Raw genomic sequence first — 24,087 nt, forward strand, 5'->3', positions numbered from 1 at the left:
CATCTTGTGAGCATTGTACAAAGAAAAAAATCCTTGCTGTGATAGTTAACAGTTAACTTATCTTCAAGAAAAGCTGTTCATTTTCAACCATTTCAGTTTCCTCAAGGTGAGCTCTTCAGAGCACATTAGTCCGGAGTTATTTAGTCATGGAGAATAAAGAAACCCAGGGACATTTCTGGTGTCATTTCTGAATATGGAGGGCTGGGGGAGAATATTGCCCTCGATACCGTAAATGCTTTTTTGTCTTCTGTTTGACTGATAATGTCTGTAAGTGCGCTTGTGATGTGATGGATAGAGTCTCTCATTTAAGTCTCTTTTACTGTGACCTGTCTGGCTCAATCTTTGACTCTCCGTTCTGTTTGTCATTAGATTTCTGTGATAGGTGTGTGGACACAGTGGCTGCCTGCACCACTGCTTTGAAGCTACGCTTTCGCTTCTGTACGTTCTGCTCTGGGTGGAAGATGATCACGTAGACTTTGGGGATGTAGAGCATGCCCAGGGACACTGTGGCACTCAGGCTCATGGACACCGTCAGGGTTGTAGTCTGGATGAACATCTAGAAAAGGAAGAATTGTGATGAAAAATCTTTATCACCCACACACATACTGGACGCTTCATTAGGTACACCTGAGAACCCATACAACTTACACTAACACAGCAGATCAAAATCGGAGCAACCAACAAACTGAAACAAAAAAATAAAATAAAAGCCAAATTTTAAGGGGGTCAATAGAATTCAAGCATCCAAGCAGAAAGAAAAGGAGACAGAAGTTTAAATTGAAGTCTGTCGGGCTGTGGCACACTGCATTTACCATTAGGTGTCATAATACTGTCTTCGGCTTTTATGTTCCAAAGCAAAAGTGGCTTTGATCCCCCCCCAGCGCCCTTTGTCACACGCCCACAGTCTGGTGCTGGATTTATGTTCTGGGGTATGTATGTATTTAGAAAAGGAGGCTTTTATATATGGGCTTTGACTGACATCAACTCTCAGTGGCTCTTGCGAAGCCAACAGCAATAATCAAAGTTGACTTCCACTGAGATTGACTCCAATGAATTATGAACTCATTATTCAGCAAATTGTACTGCTTATAAATAAAGCAACGCACATGTGCCAGAAATAAGATATATTTATAGCATAAATAAGTCATAAATTGTATGCGACCAGATTCACATCTTTGGCAGTACCTCTAGTTTACGATCCTTTCAGAATGTTTTCTTTTATTTGCGGAACCATGCTTTTTACCACTCACTCAATGAACTCCACCCCATCTCTGAAAGGATCTGTGGGCATTTAAGTACAGTATTGAATTGATGTGCTTATACCCCAAGGCAAGCTAATACACAGCCTTAAAAGCATGAATGGTGCCTCCATATACTGTATGAATACAGAAAGCAAGCAGGTAGAAGACCAGCTCTCACATGCTCCTGCACAGACAGAAGGGATAAATAATATTTTCATGAGATGGACAAACGTCTATATTTAGAACCCTTTTTTGAGCAATGATTTATTGAATGGGTTGTGAATCAAGAGGGTTTGTGTCCATCTCCACGTTCATATGACCCATTTTCTTTGTCATTTCATATTTCCCTTTATTCCTATTTAGAGGAGATGAAAAGAATTTGAAAGCACTGTGGGCTTTAATTGTTTAGGCCTCACTGGTTTATAATACAGCTCTCTATTGGTGAAAGTATCTGCTGTTTTTCAAATACTTTCCCAACACTCGTGTATGTGTGACAATAGAAATAACTAACGTGGTCAAAGGAAACACTGTATCTCAATAATAGGAGCAAGAGCATCCTGTAAGCATAACAGTAAGAGGGTTGTTTTTATTTTTCTCACTACCATGAGTTCATGACAACTGCATTGTCAAGTCTCAGTAAAGCATATGAAGGGTATCACCATTATCCATCCATCCATCCATCCATCCATCCATCCATTTTCTGAGCTGTTTATCCTCACAAGAGTCACGGGAAAGCTGGAGCCCATCCCAGCTATCCTTGTGCAGGAGTTGAGGCTACACCTTGAACTGGTTGTCAGCCAATTGCAGGGTACATAGAAACAAACAACCAGGCACAATCACACCTAAGGGCAATTTTGAGTCTCCAATTAATGCATATTTTTGGGATATAGGAGGGAACTGAAACGCCCGGTGAAAACCTACCCAGGCACGGGAAGAACATGCAAACCCCACAAAGGCGGGGCTGGGATTTGAACCCCTATCCTCAGAAATGTGAGGCTAACGCTTTTGTCACGTCCCATCGGAACGAGAGTAGGACCCAAATGCAGGACTCGGACGATGCAAGGTAGTTCAGGGAGAAATGTTTATTATATGCCGAGGTCGGGGATCGAGCAGGCAGTTAGGTGCAGCAGTGGTAGTTGGGACGTCGGGCGAAGAGATTCAAAATCAAAGTCATCGGAGTCGTACTCAGGCAGCCGGTCATAGAAATCATGGTCCTCCTCATATTCCGAAAAGTCAGAGTCCAGAAGTATATGAGGAGCCGGACGGGTCATGTTCGGGATGTATTCATACCTCGCTGGCGGAGCGTAAGACACGGAAGCGGGGGACATCATGGAGCCTACCCGCATCAGACAGGCTTGGTCCTCCAGCAGTTGGTCTACCTTGCGTCGGTCCCGGCGACGCCGGGTCTTTCCTGCTGGGCCCTGTTTTGGCCAGACCGTTCTGTTACGACCCATCGGAACGGAGGTAGGACCCAAATGCAGGAGTACACGGGAGACGCAGATGTAATTCGGGAAAAACATTTATTATTCAATGGTCGGGGATCGGGCAGGCAGTCAGGTGCAGCAGCGGTGGTCGGGACGTCGGGCGTAGAGGGCAGGTCTAGGGCAGGCAGGAGTCGGTACACAGGAGATCGATCAAAGCAGGCAGAAGTATCAAAGGAGTCGGGCTTACAGGGTTGGTCGGAGAACAGACGAAGGTCGGTACACAAGGGTTGTCAATCAGGGATACGGGAGTATTCGAACGGGACATGAAGCTCAACAATCTGGCGCGGACCAGTCGTCATCGGGGTCATATAAATACACAGGGTAATCAGCCCGCATGAGGGACAGGTGTGCGCCTCCCAATAGGCGCAACCGCGCGGGCACCCGCACAGCCCGGGCTGGAGCGGCAGGATCATGACAGTAGGCCATGAACTTCTCAACCTCACACACCAGCTCAGGATCATTACCTTTCAGTGAGTGGCCCAATGGCCCCTCCCAGAGGTGGTGATCTCATGGGAAGGGGAACCCATATTACCCTTTCAGGCTGTGTCTAGCCAGGCCCCGAGGGTGCAGGCTCAGCCATCAGGCACTCACCTTTGAGCTCAATTTCCAGGCCTGGCTCCCGAGTGTGACCCACATCCCGGCATGGGAAACCTACATCCAATTTATTTTATTCATCATAGAGCTCCTAATGCCGGGCTTTGTCTGGTTCCTCACCCAGAATCTGTTTTCCATGAGTAATCCTGACAAGACGAATGAGAGGCTAATGTCTTTTTTTTTTCTGTTTTTGCGGGGCACGCGGTCACAACCAAAACTGCCTCAGCGAGTGACTGGTCGATCGTGACTGAAGCGTTGGACACCCAATTTTTAGAGTGTTACCGACTTACCCATCTGTTTCTGTTTCAGCTGTATTCTGATCTGTTATTTTGCCGACTTATGTCACATTATACCTTCATTCCCAGCAGAACTGAACAAAATGCTTGGAAATTACCTTCTCTGTAGATTGTGCAGTGCCAAAGAAGATGGGTACAAAAGCCAGCCAGATAATACAGGTGGTGTACATGGTGAAGCCAATGGGCTTGGCCTCATTGAAAGTCTCAGGAACTCCTCTGCTCTTGATGGCATACACTGTGCAGGTGATCATCAGAAGAATACTGTAGCTCAGGCACAGGATGAGCGACAGATCGGACATGTCACACTTGAGAACTCCTCGGGCAAATTCGGGATTTGGAGGCTTCTGTTCTTCATAGTCTATGATGGTGTGAGGGGGCACCACACCAAACCAAATGAACACACCAAGTACCTGGAGAGAAAGTGGTGTCATTACTTTGGGTCCTAACTGAATTTGAGTGAACCCACTGAAAGTAGCAAATCTACCTGCACGCAGATAAGAATGAAGGTGATGATAAGTTGAGAAGTGGGACTGATGAACTTTGGTGGTGTGACGGACTTCTTGCCCTGTTCAAAGATGCGGTAGATCCGGTTGGTTTTTGTCAGCATGGCAGCGTAACTGATACACATTCCAAGCCCCAGAAGCAGCCTCCGGAAAGCGCACACTGCCACACTGGGCTCCGCAATCATGAGGAATGTAATGAGGTAAATGAGGAAGATGCCCGTCAGTAGGACATAGCTGAGCTCTCTGCCGGAGGCACGAACAATAGGGGTGTCATTAAAACGGATGAATGTGGCGATAACCCCCGTGGTGGCCAGGATGCCCAGAATTGCCAGGAAGACGGGGATTATGGCCCAAGGAGAGCTCCACTCTAACTTAATGATCGGTGTGGGTCGGCACCCTGTACGGTTTTTCAGGGGCCTCATGTCGAAGGGGCACATGTCACAGCTGAACTCGTCCAGAAGATACTGGTAGCCATCACAAAGCTCACAGTGCCAGCAGCAGGGAACACCCTTCACCATCTTTTTCCTCTCACCAGGCTCACATGGGAAGCTGCATACAGAATCCGGGATTTTACGGTCCCCGCCTGACCACTGCATCTCCTCTGGCTGGAAGAGAAGTAGTTACCGGATTGTTACTGCCATGTTCTAACTACACCCCTTGTAGGGAGCTAAAATTGTGTTTCTAGTCACCAAAATGAGGGTCAAAATACGTTAATGGTAGAGAGACAGATGCCAATTTTCCCATTTGCTGAAATTATTCTCTTTAAGAAACTGGAAACAGGAGAGAAAGAGCTACCTGGTAAATTCTGAAAGTAGTTTGGGACATCTATATTCATCAATCCAAAATGTTTTTTCCCATCAATTTAATTAATCAGATTTAACAATTCAATGAAGTGATGTGAAAGGAGTTAATTAGTTTCAAAAGAGAATCATTTTAAGCAACTGCATAGATTTGAAGTACTGCAATAAATAGATACAGTAAATCAATAAATAATCTACTAAATAATTTCCTCATCAATGGCACAAATTGAAAATTCAGTACTATTCTCTAGGGCCCCCGTCAGTCATGCCCCTTGAAATTGTCACTTTCTCCTAGTGTAAGTAGTGTAGTAGTGTGAAATCAGTATTGGGTGGTGTGAAGGTATACATTTTGGTACTGTTCCAAACTACAACTTTTCATTCTTGGTGACTCATTTCTAGTCTGTAAATCAATCAGAATATGTAAATCAGTTGTGATGCATGAAAAACAAATATTTACATTGAGTCGGAGGTGGTTTGTCCATTGGCCAATGACCTTATAGCCAGGGTTACTGACATTGGAAAGTTGGTACTGGAAGATGTCATATCGACCAGGTGCATCTCCATTCTCATTGAACATCACACCTGTTCCTGCACTTCCTGTTGGATGGAAGAACTATTTTAATAGCCTGTAAACTACTAAGATATACAAACTTTCCAAACGTCTTGAAAAGCAAACACCCACGTTATTAAGTATGTCTAATGCTTGCTTATGTCACTCTTGGCCATCCTGTGAAAGCTAAGTGCATGATGTGCTTTAGTGAAGGCTCTCTTGCACTTCAGTGGTCTTTCAGTATATTGTGCTCTGTTTCCCTAACGTGATTGGATGTTCCTTTCAGTTGCCCGTGGGCGCACAATCAGAGAAACCCTCTGTACAGGCCAAGGACATCCAGCAAGAGGCGAGCAGTAAACACGTATGCTTTCACAGAACACCTTTTTCCTTTTGCAAAACTGACTTTTTTTTATGAAAGATGAGGGCCCCGCAGAGATGTACAATCTTCTAGTCTTGCTTGATACATTAGCGGACACATTTCAAGGTTTGCTGAATTCTTTTTAACAGTTTTCTTTCCTCCCTAAAGTTCCTCAAATCAACCTTGCAGAAACCCAAAGTCAAATAATTTGTTCATGAGCATCACCACGCATTATGCAAGAGGGGTCAGAGAAAAATCAATGTTAAAATCATACCATTAAAATTGACAGAGCGAATGTATTGGAGTAGCATGCGTCCCTCCACTGGATCCATCTTGTCGCAAACGCCCATAGAGCCAGGACACAGGTCCATGTGCATGCTGTGTAAGGCGTGAGCCATTGCATAGACTGCATCCATCACAAACTGCACCTTCCCCTCCTGTTCATACTGAGAGTCTCGACTTATTCTTTCTTCACCTAGCAGAACACAGACGTGTCACGTGAGGAAAAAACATTAGTCCTTAAAAACTAGATTTATAATTCCTCAGTTACATTGTATTGTCCAACTTACCTGTACATTTCCTTCGGTCTGCTTCATATTTAATGCCGGGCCGTGTTAGTTTGCACTTGAAGTCATCCTCCCAAAATTCAGCAAACCAAATGTTTCTTCTATTGTTTTCCAGCGATCTTGACGTGAAGTACTGGTCGAATCCTGAATTATTTTTCAAAATTTGATGAAATGTCAGACATCAGATGACATCATCATCATCAGACGTCAAAACACTATCAACGCCGTTCAGGTTTAGCTTCCAGTAAATATTACATTTCTTGATTTCATCTACCGTCAATGGAGGCTCTTTTTGGCAGGATTGTGACGGCACCCTCCGCCACTTCCTCCTGGTCTTGGATGGGGGAATTCTTGGCCCCCCAGCTGTCCGAGCCAACAAATAGAAAGTGGCCGGTCAGATTGGCTGTTTTGGCAGCTTGCAAGACTCGCCTGAAAGGAAACACATTCCAATAAAGACTTAGGTCAGTTTATAGGGCTAAGAGGGATTAGACAGGATGCATGAAAGTACAGCAAATTACAGTATTAAAAGATGCTGCTTTGCTCAAAACAAAGTACATCAATATTTTGCCATCACTGCCTCACTTCTCATCCTGATTACTCTTGGAATCTGGGTTAACCAGACACCATGACCTTTTTCCTTTGCTCGAGAAAAATACAAGATTTAATGAAGATCAATTTTGAGTAATTGCTTCAAAGCTAATTAGACACGTTATCCTGATAATGGAGTGCAGTGTCCACATTGCTTGTGTTTCCTTGCACTGTGCTTCGATTCTGACACTATTGATCGTCCTGTTATGATTCTAGTCACAATTATTTAAGATTTTTATCCAACCCCTTTGCCTTCCAGAAGATGATGTTGCATCGCCAGAATGGACAAATATTGCCAAATATTAGTGTTTTCATCCACGTTCTGTTTTCTTTGTTTGATGCCTTGTAATCATTGTACTCTTTCGACTGTGATACTGTGCTGCGTCTTTCGTAGTTTCTTTTCAATGCATATGTTCTTCCCCACGTCAGCATGAAGATGACCTTTTCTACTCACTTGATGTCATCCTCATTGGCAAAGATGATGACCCCACGAGCGTTCGATGTCTCCATTAGTCTCTTGATGATCTTTTCAAACTCCCCAGGTCTGGGCTCTCTTGGAATTTTTATGGACTGTGCAATACACAGCCCCCCTGTGATGGACATATAGAAGATCTTATTACCATTCTTTATGTCTCTGCCTGCCACTGCATCATGTGATGCATACCGGTAATTGTCTACAAAAAACAGAAAATATTACACAATATCCCCAATAAACAGCACAGGCTACTTTGCTGAAATATGGTGTTGTTCATTTGATGAGTGATTATTCTTTTTGTGATGAGATATGAGGATTATCTTAACACAAGCACTGTAAGTAATGGCTGCATGGGACATCTTACGGGTTCATATAAAAGCGTAATATAATTCAATGCCCAGTAAACCTCCACCTTGTGCTTTCAGATAAAACCATACTCCTCATTGGGCTATACTGTACTGTATCTTCTTGAAATCTTTGTAATGTAATAATGGGCTTTGCTTGATGCGATAATGAACCATGACGCTACACTTAAGAAGGTGTCGCTACAAAAACAATACTGCATAGCTGTGTTCCACTATTACTCTTAACGGCACATACTGTGTTTGGGGATGCCTGGAATAAGCTTTTAGATTTTACTGTTTTGATATTGAAATTCTTTGGGTGGGGGTTCTCATTTGGTCTTCTTTTTAAATGAGTTGAAAGAAGCAGTGAAAACGTTTTCTTTTTTGTTTAAAATGGTCCAGTGTAAACGGGCTCTAAAGATGTTGCTCACATTTAGCTCAGCTTCTCTCATTGGTAAAAGAGTCACTAAAAGCAATCATGATGTCGTTTTGATGTTTTAAAGATTTACTAAGCCAAGCAAATTTATTTGTATAGCGCATTTCATACACAAGGTAACTCACTGTCCTTTAAATGATGACAAGCATTTAAAAACGGAAATGAAACATGAAAAAACAAAACAACGTACAGTGGAAGAAATATTCAAATTGGAAATATTCTAAAAAACATGAGAAAAAACAAGAATTTTCAACCTGGATTTAAAAACATTCATACTTGGGGTTGACGTCACCTCAATTTATTCCATTTGTGTGCAGCATATTAGCTAAATGCTGCTTCACCATGTTTGCTTTGGACTCTCCACTCCATTATTAGACCCAAGCCTGTTGGTCACCGGAGGGGACACCCGCATTGTAAATCTAATTTTTGATTTATGGGGAACCACATCACTTGTTTTCCATGCATAATATAACACTTGGGAAAAATGACAAGAAACCTTTTTCTTTTCATTAATTTTTGATAGATCTCATACCCTTCGAAGGTTTGCTACAATAAATCCATTTACATTTTCCGTTACAGCGGTTCATCGATTCTCCTCACTCAAATACAAAAAGGAGGACTATTGTTGGAGTTCTAATAGGAACTGACATGGGAATTTACAACAATAGACAAGAAGACGAGTTGTGACTGACGTAAAGGGGGTGGAGGGTCAATGAGCATAGGATGGCCAGACGCATAGTAGGAGTCACTGTTCTCGTTAACCCAAATATGTACCAATCTGTACTTTCAGATGGCTGCAAAATTGCACTTGAGCATCGACAAAGGTCGAGGCAGGTGGGTCGAGCTTCCTTCCGAGTTCAGCCTGAGGGCACAGATGCCCACAGGAGGTTCAGAGCATGCGTGTGGTGCCTGTTTCTGTCTGATTTGTGCGCGGACAAGTATGCCTGGCCATTGAGGCTACTCTTTTGAAGGGTCCATGTCATCTCGATGAGGGTGAGACAATGCGGCTTGATCGAGAAGGTCTTGGCAAACCTCAGCAGACCCGAAAACACAGAGCACCAGCCTGGAAGAGAGCATCCAGAGAGGGGGGCCAGAGAGCAAGCCTGTCGTGGTGTTGGCATTTTCTATCCCTGGAGAAGCGTTAGTGTTTTCACACCCAAGGTTGAACTGGGGGGCAGACCAAGCCTCTTTTGATCCTTATTTTTCATCTTAAGATTTATTTGGTTTAAATCAGTGGATTTATATAAAGTATCACTTAATGGGTTTCAGATAACGAGATTTTTTTTTTCCCTAGCATTGACTAGTCCCACTGTAGTAGTCAATTTCGGGTTTAGTTTTTCTCTAATTTTATTCTGCTTTCCTACACTTTGATTTAGAGCTCTTGGTGATCATTGTGCTCCTCCACAGTGTTCTCGGTGGCCTCAAGATTGTCTTAGTTTTAACAGGAGCGACAGCATTCATGATATTTAAGCTTTTCCAGGTAAATTTGTCCAAAAAATAATCTACTGTCTCAGCACTGAAGGCTTGTGGTACAGCTACAGTCTATATAGACTTAGTGGCAGTACTCTCATTTGTCTCTGACTCTCTCACTACCAGACCAATAATATTCGGTATTTTCAATGATCAGTACTCCACCCACCTTGGCTGAGTAGCAGGTGAAAAATATGAATTGCTTTCATGCATGTATGGGTGCATGTCTGTGTGGTCAGTGATATCAAGTATCTGAATACTGGTAATATCTGAGGAGCTGGGGGGGGGGGGGTTGCCCTGTGTGCTGTATCTTAAATTAATATGACTGACTGCTGACTGCAGTGGGCTCCGAAACGCAACCTGCTTCTCTGGATATCTGGAGGAAAGCATCGACTCCACTCTCGCCGTAGTTGCCCTCTGACGCCAGTGTTGAGACGTAGTTCCAGCCCATGGCTTTCACGATGTCCACCATGGCCTGTGCCTGGTAAGAATCAGGAGGTACCACTCGGGAGAAGAACTCGTATCGGCTATTGTCGCTCAGCTCCGGCGCAGTGGAGGCGTAGCTGATTTGGGGGATCTGAAACACATTCATGAGAAAGAAAAGTGGAAAAAGTGAGATGCTAATAACCTTGTTTTGAAAGTGGTACCCCAGACCTTGAGTACCACTCCTATTCTTTATGTACTCAATGCCAATAATCTCTGCAAAAAGATCTCCGGAGACATTTTTCACATGCCGGCTGCTTGCCACTTCTATTAAATGCAAAATCTCTTGTATGTTTACTTTTGAGACATTAAATCTCATTTAGCTCAATGTAGGGTGCTTTTAATTAAAGAGACAAAACCAAAATTGTTGCAAACCAGAGACAACCTAGTTGCAATTGTAGTGGTTAAAAATATCAATTATTGCCGTATTTTTTATAAACTCTTATAGGGGTGCATTCAACATCTTAAAGGAGAAATTATTGTTTTCATGTGGCCCAAAACACAAACCTCTACATCGTGTTTAATCTTTCAACCGTGTTGGGTCTTTTGAGTTTATTATGTGCCCTGTACTATATGTCTATGAACTGTTCTTGGCCAATAACAATAAACATCTTGGATCTCAATAACGATTTTACCTAGTTAAATAAAGGAAGAAATCAAATTATAGAGTCCATACATTGATGCATGTGACATTAATGTGAGGTCTCACACGCTGCAGCGGATTAATATCTAAAAAGTGGACTATCATAGAGAGAAATGTGTCTCTCAGTAATTCTCGGAAAGAAGGCAACTTTGCAGTTTGATCTGCCCTGGTTTGCGCTGAGGCTATGGCGTCATTGTGAAGTACAGATGGTCGGAAACGCAGCTGTAATATCATTTGTTTGAACTAGATGAGATTATTAAATCAAAGGTGTACCACATCTTTTATGACATCGCTTACATGTCCTGTTTCTACCTTGACCCTGCTCGTGCTGGTGTAAATGTGTGGCTTAATGGTAGAGCCACATCGAGAGAAAGGTAGGCGCAAGGGGTAGTGAATGGAAAAGAAGCGATGGGCGGGAGAACCATTTCACAGATTATCTGGAAGGATTAGAGGGGTTTTAGTCAAATTATGTTAAGCACAGAGGGAGAGACAGAGATCAAGGGACTCGAAAAACGATAGCATTTCTCAGTTGTAAGCCATACAACATATTTAATTCTGTAGTGCAGTTTGCTGCTTTGCGTTTAACCCATTGAGCTCAAGTTAACCGGTACTCCATTCAGTTCACCAAGGGCTGATCTTGCAAATGAAAACTCTCCAAGCACAGTGGGATAGTGTGACCATGGCCCAACAACAGTGTTGACTCCAGATTCCATGCTATGAGCAATTTATCTCTACATGTCTCACAATTGATCATGTGACGTCTGTCAACAGTCATATAATCAATAAAGACCAGTTAGCCTGAGAGGTAGTAAATTTTGGATCATGAGCTTTTCCTCACCTTCTCACTGCCTTTTTTCATGAAATAAAGTGTTCTGGAGTGGCACGGTGGTTCACCTGGAAAGTGTAAGCCTCACAGTTCCGAGGTCCCAGGTTCAATCCCAGACCCGTGTCTGTGGAGTTTGCATGTTCTCCCCGTGTCACGGATATAAGGTGCAGCCAACATGGCTACCACTTGATTGGCGAATGAGACTTCCGCAACTTTAGACATGGATGACGCACTCTCCGCTCATATTTATTTTTTCGTATAGACATTGAAGTGAATAATGTTATATGTATTTTTCATTACAATATCTATTTTAGAATGTTTATGGGCATGACACTTGACCTTTAACTTTTAACGGTTCTCAGTGTCTGGCTTGTCTGTACTATAATTTTGTCAAAATACCCCAAGAATCAAGAATTACAGCATGGCTTTTACACCAAGCCTCACAGCCTGTTTCATGCCAGACTGGCAGGAGTCTATTCTGATACTTCATACACTGCACATTTTTAGTACTCACACTGTACTCATTGGTAAAACTCATATCTCATTCAGGGACACTGGGGGACTGGCACCAAGAATGGTGGGGAAGGAGGATGACCGGGTGCTGGCACATCTGTGGTGGTTTTCCACTCTGCCCCTCCCCCACACCCACCCCACCCCAAATTGTAATGCATCATACATGCCCCTTCTCCACTCTAACCCTTTTCTGTCTGAATGCATTTTCAATAATTATAATAATACAATTTTAAAATAAGCACAGGGAGAGTTTCAAACTCCCCTCTTGGACAGCAAAACTGTTCCAGCACAAAAGGCTTAGAGATCCACCGTTCTTCAAGTCCATCCAGCTAAACACCACAAAATTGGAAAAAAATGCATTTCATTTAGCATTTAATATTCTGTGATTGGAGGCACGGTGGCTGACTGTATTAACCTACCCATTCATAGTGGGCCACTTCACAGTGGGCTCGTCAAACTCACCATCATGCGTGGGTCATCACCACAATGACACGAGCCCAAATAACACAAAATGCTCCAGGGAAGATGCATTTTTCTGGTTTGTAGGTATAGCTTGATGGCTAACTGCACAATGTAGTGGTGGTAGAAATGGGTCAGCTATTATTCCTAAATAATTCTCGCTCTCTTTCATCATGGGGCTAGCTTTTAGCTTTTTGCCCCCCCCCCCCCCCAAAAAATAAAAATCTGTCACCCTGTGATGGTGAAAAGGCATTTTTTTCTATATCTCAAAAATTGAGGACTAAATTGTTCTGTCTTGGCACATGTTGTCAGTACTCACGCACATCACTGCAACTAGGCCCTCTCTGTCTTTTTTTTTAATCTACATTGTATAGTGTTGAAACGATAAATTGCCCCAACTGGGTATGTTAAACAGTAAATAGCCAGTTCAATATTTCTGAAACTTTGCAGCATGCAGCGGTCTTAACTATTATAGATCATTTGTGTAGATTAAACCTACTCTGTGTCTGTAATGGTCCATGCTACTCTTCTTCTTTTCCTTTCGGCTTGTCCCGTTAAGGGTCGCCACAGCGTGTCATCTTTTTCCATCTAAGCCCATCTTGTGCATCTTCTTCTCTAACACCCACTGTCCTCATGTCCTCCCTCATAACACCCATCAACCCTTTCTTTGGTCTTCCTCACTCTTTTGCCTGACAGGTCCATCCTCAGCACCTTTCTACCAATATACTCACTCCCTCACCACTGGACATCTTTCTAATTGTGCTTCCACCTGCTCCCTGCTTTCACTTCATATCACAATATCATCTGCGAAAATCATGGTCCAGTCTAACTTCATCTGTAAGCCTATCCATTACCACAGCAAAAAGGAAAAAGCTCAGAGCTGATCCCTGATTTAGTCCCACTTCCACCTTAAATTGTTCTGCTGCTGTCATACGTGTCCTCTACTTTTCCAACATAGTTCTCCGGCACAACAGACTTACGGATTCAGTACCACAGTTCCTCTCTTGGTTCTCCGTCATAGGCTTTCTCTCGATCCACAAAGACACAATGTAGCTCCTTCTGACCTTCTCTGTACTTTTCCACTAGCATCCTCAAGGCAAATAATGCATCTGTGGTACTCTTTGTAGGCATGAAATCATACTGTTGCTCGCAGATACTTACTTCTGCCCTGAGTCTAGCCTCCACTACTCTTTCCCATAACTTCATTGTGTGGCTAATGAGCTTTATTCCTCCATAGTTACCACAGCTCTGAACATCACCTTTGTTCTTAAAAATGGGAACTAGTACACTTTTCCTCCATTATTCTGGCATCTTCTCGCCCGCTAGTATTCTGTTGAATAAGTTAGTCAAAAACTCCACAGCCGCCTCTCCAAATCACTTCCATACCTCCACAGGTATGTCATCAGGACCAACTGCTTTTCCATTTTTCATCCTTTGCAGTGCCTTTCTAACTTCCCCCTTACTAATCATTACCACTTCCTGGTGCTTCACACTTGCCTCTTCTACTCTTCCTTCTCTGTCATTTTCTTCATTCATCAACTTCTCAAAGTATTCTTTTTATCTATTTAGCACACAACTGTCACCAGTCAACACATTTCCATCACCCTTAATCACCCTGACCTGCTGCACATCCTTCTCATCTCTATCCCTCTCTCTGGGCAACCTGTAGAGATCCTTTCCTCCTTCTTTCGTGTCCAACCTGGTGTACATGTCATCATATGTCTCTTGTTGAGCCTTCGCCAGCTCTACCTCTGCCCTACGTCACATCTCAATGTATTCCTTTCACCTGTCCTCACTCCTCTCTATGTCCCACTTCTTCTACGCTAATCTCTTTCCTTTGATGACTTCCTGTATTTTGGGGTTCCACCACCAAGTCTCCTTCTCCCATTTTCTCCCAGAAGACATACCATGTACTCTCCTGTCTGTCTCTCTGATCAACTTGGCTGTCGTAGACCAGTCTTCCTCCTGAATTTCCTCCTGTGCATAGAGAACCTGTCTCAACTCTTTCCGAAAGGCCGCAAAACATTCTTCCTTTCTCAGCTTCCATGACATGGTTCTCCGCTCTACCTTTGTCTTCTTAATCTTCCTAACCACCACCAGCATCATCCTACACACCACCATCCCATGCTGTCAAGCTACACTCTCCCCTACCACTACCTTACAGTCAGTTACCTCCTTCACCTTATATCGTCTGCACAAAATATAATCTACCTGCGTGCTTCTATCTCTGCTCTTGTAGGTCAATCTATGGTCCTGGCTCTTCTGGAAAAGTGTGTTCACTACAGCCATTTCCTTCCTTTTTGCAAAGTCCACCACCATCTGTCCCTGAAAGTTCCTTTCCTGGATGCCTTTGTCTTCTTAATCTTCCTACCCGCTCTTGTAGATCAATCTATGTTGCTATGTGCTGTCTCTTCTGGAAATAAGTGTTCACCACTGTCAATTCCATCCTTTTTGCGAAATTCACCACCATCTGACTCTCAAAGTTCCTTTGCTGAATGCCGTACTTACCCATCACTTCTTCATCGCCCCTGTTTCCTTCACCGACATGTCCATTACTATCTGCACCAATCACAACTCTCTCTCTGTCTGGGATGCTCAGAACTACTTCATCTAGTTCCTTCCAGAATTTCTCTTTCATCTCTAGGTCACATCCTACCTGTGCAGCATAGCCGCTAATCACATTATGCATAACACCATCAATTTGAAATTTCAGCCTCATCACTCGATCTGATACTCTTTTCACCTCCAAGACATTCTTAGCCAGCTCTTCCTTTAAAATAACCCCTTCTCCATTTCTCTTCCCATCTACTCCGTGGGAGAATAATTTAAACCCTGCTCCTAAACTTCTGGCCTTACTACCTTTCCACCTGCTCTCTTGTATGCACAGTATATCAACCTTTCTCCTAATTATCATGTCAACCAACTCCTGAGCTTTTTCTGTCATAGTCCCAACATTCAAAGTCCCTACACTCAGTTGTAGGTTCTGTGCATTCCTCTTCTTATTCTGCCGACGAACTCCGTTTCCTCCTCTTCTTTGTCTTCGAGCCACAGTAAGTGAATTTCCACGAGGCCCTGCAGGTTAGCAGTGCCAGGAGCCACGACCGATCTGGTATGGGATTCTTTAGATGAGCGCTCATATTTGTTTGGCACAGTTTTACGCCGGATGCCCTTCCTGACGCAACCTTCTGCATTTATCGGGGCTTGGGACCGGCCTACAGATTGCATTGGCTTGTGCCCCCATAGGGCTGCATTGGGCCATGCGACTAATATGAAAAAAACATCTCTCTTATACATCCATTATAGACAACATTCCATTTTATTAGGTTTTTCATTTTTATACTTTAGATTCTAATATGTTTTGTGTTTTAGTTTTAAATTGGGTATTATTATTTCATACAACAAAGACAAATTTAAAAATAATGCTATCGGATTTCTTTTGTAAGTGTATGTAAATCACAAGTGTTAAAGTCTGGTGCCAAATAAAATTTAGCCTATGGGGCGCCACATTAAGGCTGATGCATGCATTTCATCATATTATAGTACGTTATGTCTCCTTTAAAGACATATTTCCAGTGACTGGTGTGTCACTTTGTTCTCTTTTGTCTATGAACAGATGCTCAGTGAGCAACACAGTGTACGTGAGTGGAGTCGCATGTGCAGTACAGAGTGCAGCACATATGGATAGTAGGGAGAAAGAAACCATTTAGCTAAATCTACTCCTCTTTGGTGAGGCTGCAAGTTGCTGTTATCCTGGAACCAATGTCATCCTCTGGGCTGATGCTCTATTTTCAGCCCAGGGTCCTGAGCAGCTGAGAGGGGCTTAGTGGAGGTTGGGATCTATAATTCTGTAGTTAACATCTGCCATGTATGTCAGCTGCAGCTCCTTGGCTCCTAGGGGCCATCCTTGACATAAAGAATGCAAATATAGCCCCCAGGAAAAAAGTTGAAATCCACTCCATCATTTCATGCATCAAAAACTCTTCTCATTTGAAATGGCTTTCTAGATTTGCTGCCTTAGCATGGCAGGAATTTAATGACATTATGTGGGATTTAAACTCTGTGTCTTAACATTGCATTGATCAGTGTCCTCATCACAGGTCAGTAGTCTGTACAACCATGAAAAATTCAAGAAACAGATTAGACAATTGTGATCAACCACAACAATACAGATTGTTTCTTAAGAAGTACTCCTATAATCTACATTAGGAGTCACCAACCATTTAGAAACTGAGTGGTACAGTACTTCTTCATTTGTTTGATACACATTTCTGAAACTACAATCTTGCTCAAATTACTTTTTATTAAATGCTATCACAAATAAGTAAATGGCAATATGTGAAGTGTCAGTGAACAGAGAGATGACAGTAATTGTTTCTATAACTATAAGCAATGGTTTAACAGGGAGGGGCGGTGAACCAGCTGGAAAGCGTTGGCCTCACAGTTCTGAGGTCCTGGGTTCAATCCCGGACCTGCCTGTGTGGAGTTTGCATGTTCTCCCCGTGCCTGCGTGGGTTTTCTCAGGGCACTCTGGTTTCCTCCCACATCCCAAAAGCATGAATGGTAGGTTAACTGAAGACTCTAAGGTAGATGTGACTGTGAGTGTGAGCATTTATGCCCTGGGATTGGTTGGCAACCAGTTCAGGGTGTACCACATCTCCTGGCTGTTGACAGCTGGGATAGGCTCCAGCACTCCTGCAATCATCGTGAGGTTAAGCGGCTAAGAAAATGGATGGATGGATTTAATAGGGAGGAAGCAGATAAACATCAATATGTTACACTTAATATAAATCTCTTTTTGTTTATATTTTCAAACATTCACTACAACATTCCAAGGAAATCTTAATGTCCATCACCGATGAGCTACTTGTAGAACAGGCCCGTGGGCGACTCCTGTGGTACTCGTAGCAGTAGTTCCCATCATTTTGGAGATTAAATTTTCAGCCCCCAACCCCGCTATCTTGAAATGTTTCCAATCGGGAGGGACAACAACTGGATGTAACTTAATGTAAGTTTTTCATGTTGGTGGATGGTCGCCCCGTGCCCCCAAGACCCCAGGTTGAAAACTACTGCCTTGGGGGCAACATGATCCCAGCAAGCAACATGTTAGTGACCTTTGCGCTATTTGCGATGATTTCAATTTAATCCTGTCAGAATTAAATGATCCTGAGAAAGGTGAGGAATCAGCCCAGGACTACACGACAGGGCTTGGTCAATGACCGGAAAAGAGCTGGGACCACTGTTTCCATGGTTTCCCTGCTTAAAACAGCACGTCAAGGCCCGTTTTAAATTTGCCAATGACCATTTGGATGATACAGAGGTGTCATGGGAGAAATTTTTGCGGTCAGATGAGACGAAAGTTGAACTTTTTGGTCATAATTCCACTAACTGTGTTTGGAGGAAGACAAATGATGTGTTCCATCCCAAGAACACCATCCCTACTGTGAAGCATGGGGGAGGTAGCCTCATGCTTTGGTGGTGTTTTTCTGCACATGGGACAGGATGACTACACTGTATTAAGGAGAGGATGACCGCGGCCATGTATTGTGAGATTTTGGGGAACAACCGCTTTCCCTCAGTCAGAGCATTGAAGATGGGTCGTGGCTGGGTCTTTCAACATGACAACGACACGAAGCACACAGCCAGGAAAACCAAGGAGTGGTTCCGTAAGAAGCATATTAAGGTTCTGGCGTGGTGTGATTTGAGCAGGCATAAGTGTGGACTTTCATTCACGAAACTTTCCTTCCACCAAGAAATATTAAGAAGGTTAACTAACCCTAACCCTAAGAAACGTAACTCACACTAATCCTAACCCTAATCTATAAAAAAACCACCCTAACCCCAATCCCAGCCCTAAACATAACCATAACGAAGTTGCTTGAATTTTGTAAAAATGTCATACATATTTGAAATGATCATCTCATTACGTCTGTGTAGCCTGCCCTTTCTGCAATGCAGGAATCAGTCGTGTACAGCGGGGAGGGTTCTGCCTAGAACACGAATGGCTTCCTAATAATGCCTCCACATGAGGCTTCTCCAAGGACATACCCTTGGTATATCGGAATGTCCAGCTTTGTGCGGGCCGGGCTGCCTAATTGGTGAACGAGCACAGCAAGTCTTGCGTTTCAACAAATATATTGCCATAGATGCACTGTCTGCACAACTCGAGCCCCTACTCTGGAAAGAATCACAGTACAACTCAGCTTCTGGCTCCAGACACCTAGCAGCTAGTTTAGATTTTTGAAAAACTCGTTTAGTGCAAACACAAACTCCAGCAGCTTTTAAATGTCCTTACAAAGATAAAGTATTTATGTTTCACTTTGCTATAAAAAGTAAAAATGTAAGGTTATGATATTTAATTTAAAAATATCTATTTAAAAAAACAAGTATGTTCCTCTTGAGAGTCACTGATGGTGTCGTGGTACACATGCCTGCCTTTGGTGCAGGTGCAGGCAGTGTGGGAACAATTTCCGCTCAGTGATGGTGTTGATATCTATCCTGCAACTGACTGGGGACCAGTTCAGGGTGTAGTCTGCCTTTCGCCTGAAGTTAGCTGTGATAGGCTCCAGCTTTCCCGCAACCCTTGTGAGGATAAACAGCTTGGATAATGACATGACATATGTTCCTTTTTGCACAAAAGTCAGACATTTGTCTTGCATTTTGATCCCTTACTCTGAATGTGAACCAAATCCTGAACCAGTGTAACAAACCGTGATAACACATTTCTGTGGTTTCCATCTTCTAATCAAACCCCTCAGGGGAATCATAACAATGATCAATTGTCAATTGCGATCTTGTGAATCCCTTTGAGATTGTTTTGTGATTAATCATTATACAAATAAATTACTTCATTTGATGTGATGATGTGTCCTTTGATGAAGACAAGTCTGGCATCCCTGCTTGAAATTTTCCAATGGTGCGAGTGTGAACGCTTGCCCAGCAAGACTGACAGAGCAAGCGGTGGGTAATAGGCAGATTCCATATTCTTCTCTCCATCATCTTATTTACTAAAAAGGATCGTCGTGTGTCTCTGTCTATCAATGAGAGATAGTGAAAGGCATCTTACCGAAAACAGCCGAAGCACGTTGGCCACCATGATGGATACCGAGCTGCCAGACGCCCCAATTACACCCACCACCCTCTCAGGTTTGGGGATGATTGGAGGCTCTCCATTGGAACAGCGCACGTCGGATGTGTCCTTTTGAATGAGGGCTTGGACAAAAGTGAGCGATTGCTCCAGTGCGTAAGTATCTCTTGAGCAAGTATCCAGTATACGGGCTCCCAACGTGATGTTGGGCAGCAAATCCGGATCGCTGTTGATCTGGTCCAGGGCATACAGCATGGCTTCCAATCGATGGATTCCCTTTTCCCTCTTAATGTCTCCACAGGGCACTCCCACTGGGCCTCGGGAGTGCACTGGGAACAGACCCCCCAGGGTGATGTCACCCTCAATTTTGAGAGACTGAGGCTGGGTGCCCTGTTGGGCCCGCAAACCCGGAAGGGTCCCTACCACTAGCATACACAACAGTCTGGACAATTTCCTGAGCCAGCTGCCCTGATGCGATGAGAAGGCTTCTGATGTCATGATGCTAAACAGCAGAGGTACTTGGAGCACCACACCTCTCCTTCTACCTTTGACACCTGTGGGGACATTCACAGATGGGCTTTTCACAATATTTTTACAATGTCTGACCTCATCACTTAAAACACTGAGTCATTCTTCTGCATGTTTAGTAATCCCAGATGGCCAACAGTTTATTATTCCTTCACAGGGGTGAAACTCTAGCGGGTTTTAAATATACTGGATGCGTACAGTGTACACTGAATACACTCCCTGGGCACTTCATTAGCTTCACCGATGCAGTCTGCTGAGATCTAAAACTCGATGTACCGGCATCATAATGGCGATTTTATTATTATTGATAGTGCCAGAGAGGTAATAATATAAAAAGTTGATTATTTTATTTTTATATTGTGGGTTTCTCTTATCACAAACACCTGGACTATGCAGTCTAGTTGTAAACCACTGCAAACAACAATAATGAACACTTCAATTTCTTGTCTCACATTCATTTTGAATGCACTTTTCCTTTTTTTAATGAATCTCTTTCTGGTACTCATTAACTTGTGAAGATATACAGTGAGTAATTAAGCAAGTATTTTCTTGAAGTATCTATTGGTGATCGTGTGAACTTGCAGCAGGTGTGTTAAATAATGACCATGGGGGGGGGGGCTGATGACATGCGACATTTATCATTTAGATTGATTGTACTCTAATTTAATCTGTGCAATAAATACCATTTGTAATGGTTCAAAATGAATTTTCAAATTACCTGCAATGGCAGAAAAAGTGCATCTTTCATATGCACTTGTAACAAGTACATATAGGACACTGTTATCGTTGGCAACTGAAGGCATATCATGATAAACTTTATGAATTCAGAAAAACAGAAAATGTCTATTGAAACATTTCTCAATCGCATGCACAGAGAGAAGAGGTCCGAAATAATCAGGTCAAAAATAAGCTTGCAGCATTTTATTTTTTTATTGATAGCCTCTAAGAATAACAAAGTTTAAAAGCACACTGATATTTTTATATATGGTACCATCACATATGACAAATATCAATTGCAACAAAGTGTGATCTCTTTATTCATGTACTTTTTCCAGTTTGGTGCATGCACCGGAGCAGTAAAGTTGTTATGACACCTTTACAACAGAGCAATGTTAATTACAAAAAAACGAAGAAAAAAAACAAGTCACTCACCTGCCCATTCTTCATTGACCAATCTTGATTTTCATCCCTCAAACGTGCTCTTATGCATATTTTCTCCAAACTGTGGTTCTATAGTATCTCAGAGGCAAAACTCTCTTCCCCACACAACACTTTCTCATCTCACTTGCAAAAACACCAGAGCGCACTACTAACTTGTAATTGAGGTTCACCAAGCCCAAAATGAAAGGCTGATATCTCAGCGTCTAGCATGATATCATGGTAGAGTCGAGGAAAAGTGTGAGGAACGGTGGGGAAAAGTACAATATCACAGCAGTGAGATTCTACAAATCACTGGCAAATCCCTTAAAAGCTCCCTCGTGCTCTCGCTCCTTCTTTTCCCTCTGTGTGCATCTCTGCCCGGGTGCTCCACCCTCCTCTTCCTCTATTCAACTCGCTCGCTCTGTGAACCCTCTCCACACTCAGTCTCTCAGAGCACTTAATGGCCACAGATTGGGATTATCATGCAGGCGTCTGTGAAGAAGCCACGAGGTGGACTAGCCCACTTTTTTTTTTTCATCCATCTGAACCAAATGCAGAACGCTCTCCACTCCCCACTATGATGGAGCTCGGTGACTTTAAGAGATTAGATGAGTGATTTGATTCATGCTCTCTCACTCACACTAAAAGGCCTCGCACACACAAAACACACACACACGCTCTCTTGTTCTCTTTCATTCACTCACCTATTAATGATAGCTTTGTGGGAAAAGAATTAGGTTGGAGCTAGTTTATATTTACAGTTCAACTTTGGAGTCGGCCTCACAAATCACATATACAGAGTGAGAGAAAGAGAGAGAGCAAGAGAGAGAGAGACAGAGGGAGAGAGAGCGAGAGAACAATGTTGTAGAGAGGGTAGGTGGGGATGGACACACAGACAGGGTATACTGTCGAAAGGTCCACTTACCTGCCCTGGCTCATACATTCCTAACGCATAGGGTTCAATATGACTTCATCCAGCCCAATGGTGCGATTGGTTAGAGCAGGGGTGCCCAATGCGCTGATCGCGATCAGGGCCAATGACTTCAGCAAATTGAAGTATTTATTTATTTATTTATCCATAATTTGGGTTTCCCACAAATCCAAACAAACGAAATCAGGAATTCAAAGAAATTTAATTTGGTGAAGAAATCAGACCACACTATGCAGGCCATAAATATTTAACCGGAGCATCACATACTAATAATAATCTGCTAAACTCAAACCACCTGCACAGGTTTGCCCAGATTTTCATTAAATTGTTTCAGTTTGGTCCAACTTTCTAATTTAGGTTTCATATGTGGAAGACTGCCAATTTACAAGTGGCCAGAAGAACATCATTGACACACTCCATAGTATGGGTAAGATAAACAAAAAAAAAAGTCCATAGATAAGGAGGCTGGCTGCTCACAGAGTGCTGTTATCAAGCTTATCAATGGAAAGTCAAGGGGAAGGACAAAATGTGTCAGGAGAAGATGCAACAGCAAAAGAGATTATCATGGGCTTCTAACAGAAGATTTAAGAATCTAGCAGGGATCCAGAAAGAGTGGAATGAGGCGGGAGTCACAGATTCCAAAACCACTACTTTCGGATGCATTCGGGAGATGTGCAACTATCACACCACAGTTGTACCCGAAACCACATCTGAGCCTGACCCAACATAGGAAGTGTCTCAATTGGGCCAAGGAGAAGAAGGATTGGACAATTGGCCAGTGGTCCAAGGTCCTCTTTTTGATGAAAGTAAAGTGGGCCTTTCATTTAGGAGTCAAGGTACTGGAAAGGATTTGGAGGAAGAAGGGTGAAGAATGAACCAAGATGCTTGAGGTCCAGTGTGAAATACCCACAGTCAGTCATGATATCAGGTGCAATGTCCAATGAAGGTGTTGTCAAACTTTGCTTTCCTAAATCCAAGGCCACAGCAACAGTCTACCAGAATGATTTAGGGGACTTCATGATTCGTTCTGCTGAGGATCCGTATGGAGATGCAGATTTTATCTTCCAGCAGGACCTGACTCCTACCCAGACCATCAGAAGCACCAAAACCTAGATTGATGACGCCCATGCCAACAAAGTGCTTGACTGGTCAGCAAACTCATCGGATCTAAACCCCATTGAGAATCTATGGGGGTATTGTCAAGAGTAAAACGAGGGGCACCAGATCTAAAAACAAAGAAGAACTGTCAGCAAGCATCAAGAAAATCTGGCCTTTCAGAACTCCCAAGCAATGATTGATTGCCTCAATGGCATGATGCATTGAGACAGTGATCAAAGGAAAGGGATTCCCACCATGTGTTGATTAACATATCGATTTGAAAGTACCATGTTTGATTTAATTCACCCTGATTTCTTTTTTTTCTTTTTTTCTCAGAAACAAAACTGAAATGTAAATGGTGGTTTCGTCACAGTATTCGATTTTTTTTTCTATTCCTGATTGAATGGGTTTTATGAGCTGGAGGCCCTTATGATGTAAAAATATATTGATAAATATTTGTAATGTTGTAAATTGTTGCCGCTGAATTGATCGACACTGAACACAGAGATATGAAGTTTTGTTTCATTATGGCGCTCTGCGGGGTCAGAAAACCATTTGGTATCTGGTGTGACCACCATTTGCCTAACAGCCTATGCAGTCCAATACATTTCCTTTGCATCATTGATCTGGTTCTTTATTGTGATGTTTGGATAATTCAGGCCAAGGAGGCGATGTTC

General features: G+C 42.9%; 1 protein-coding gene across 4 annotated transcripts; it reads right to left on the reverse strand.

The window, feature by feature from the left end:
* grm6b (glutamate receptor, metabotropic 6b) lies at window positions 1-20,211 on the reverse strand. 4 transcript variants are annotated; one of them, XM_061832185.1, is made up of 10 exons: window positions 19,693-20,211; window positions 10,066-10,282; window positions 7,435-7,570; window positions 6,667-6,821; window positions 6,396-6,536; window positions 6,101-6,301; window positions 5,376-5,515; window positions 4,100-4,723; window positions 3,714-4,025; window positions 1-556 (listed from the first exon to the last, which is right to left on the reverse strand). In XM_061832185.1, the coding sequence occupies exons 1-10, from the start codon at window positions 20,209-20,211 to the stop codon at window positions 317-319; spliced, it is 2,685 nt and encodes an 894-aa protein (XP_061688169.1). In that variant the 3' UTR covers window positions 1-316. The 4 variants fall into 4 exon arrangements, with proteins under 4 accessions (XP_061688169.1, XP_061688168.1, XP_061688170.1 ...); XM_061832184.1 differs by having other exon boundaries at window positions 10,063-10,282; XM_061832186.1 differs by having other exon boundaries at window positions 4,100-4,717; window positions 19,693-20,190.
* Between the last annotated feature and the right edge of the window lie 3,876 nt (window positions 20,212-24,087).

The sequence above is a fragment of the Syngnathoides biaculeatus genome, chromosome 10, assembly GCF_019802595.1.
Source record: "Syngnathoides biaculeatus isolate LvHL_M chromosome 10, ASM1980259v1, whole genome shotgun sequence".
Lineage (NCBI taxonomy): Eukaryota > Metazoa > Chordata > Actinopteri > Syngnathiformes > Syngnathidae > Syngnathoides > Syngnathoides biaculeatus.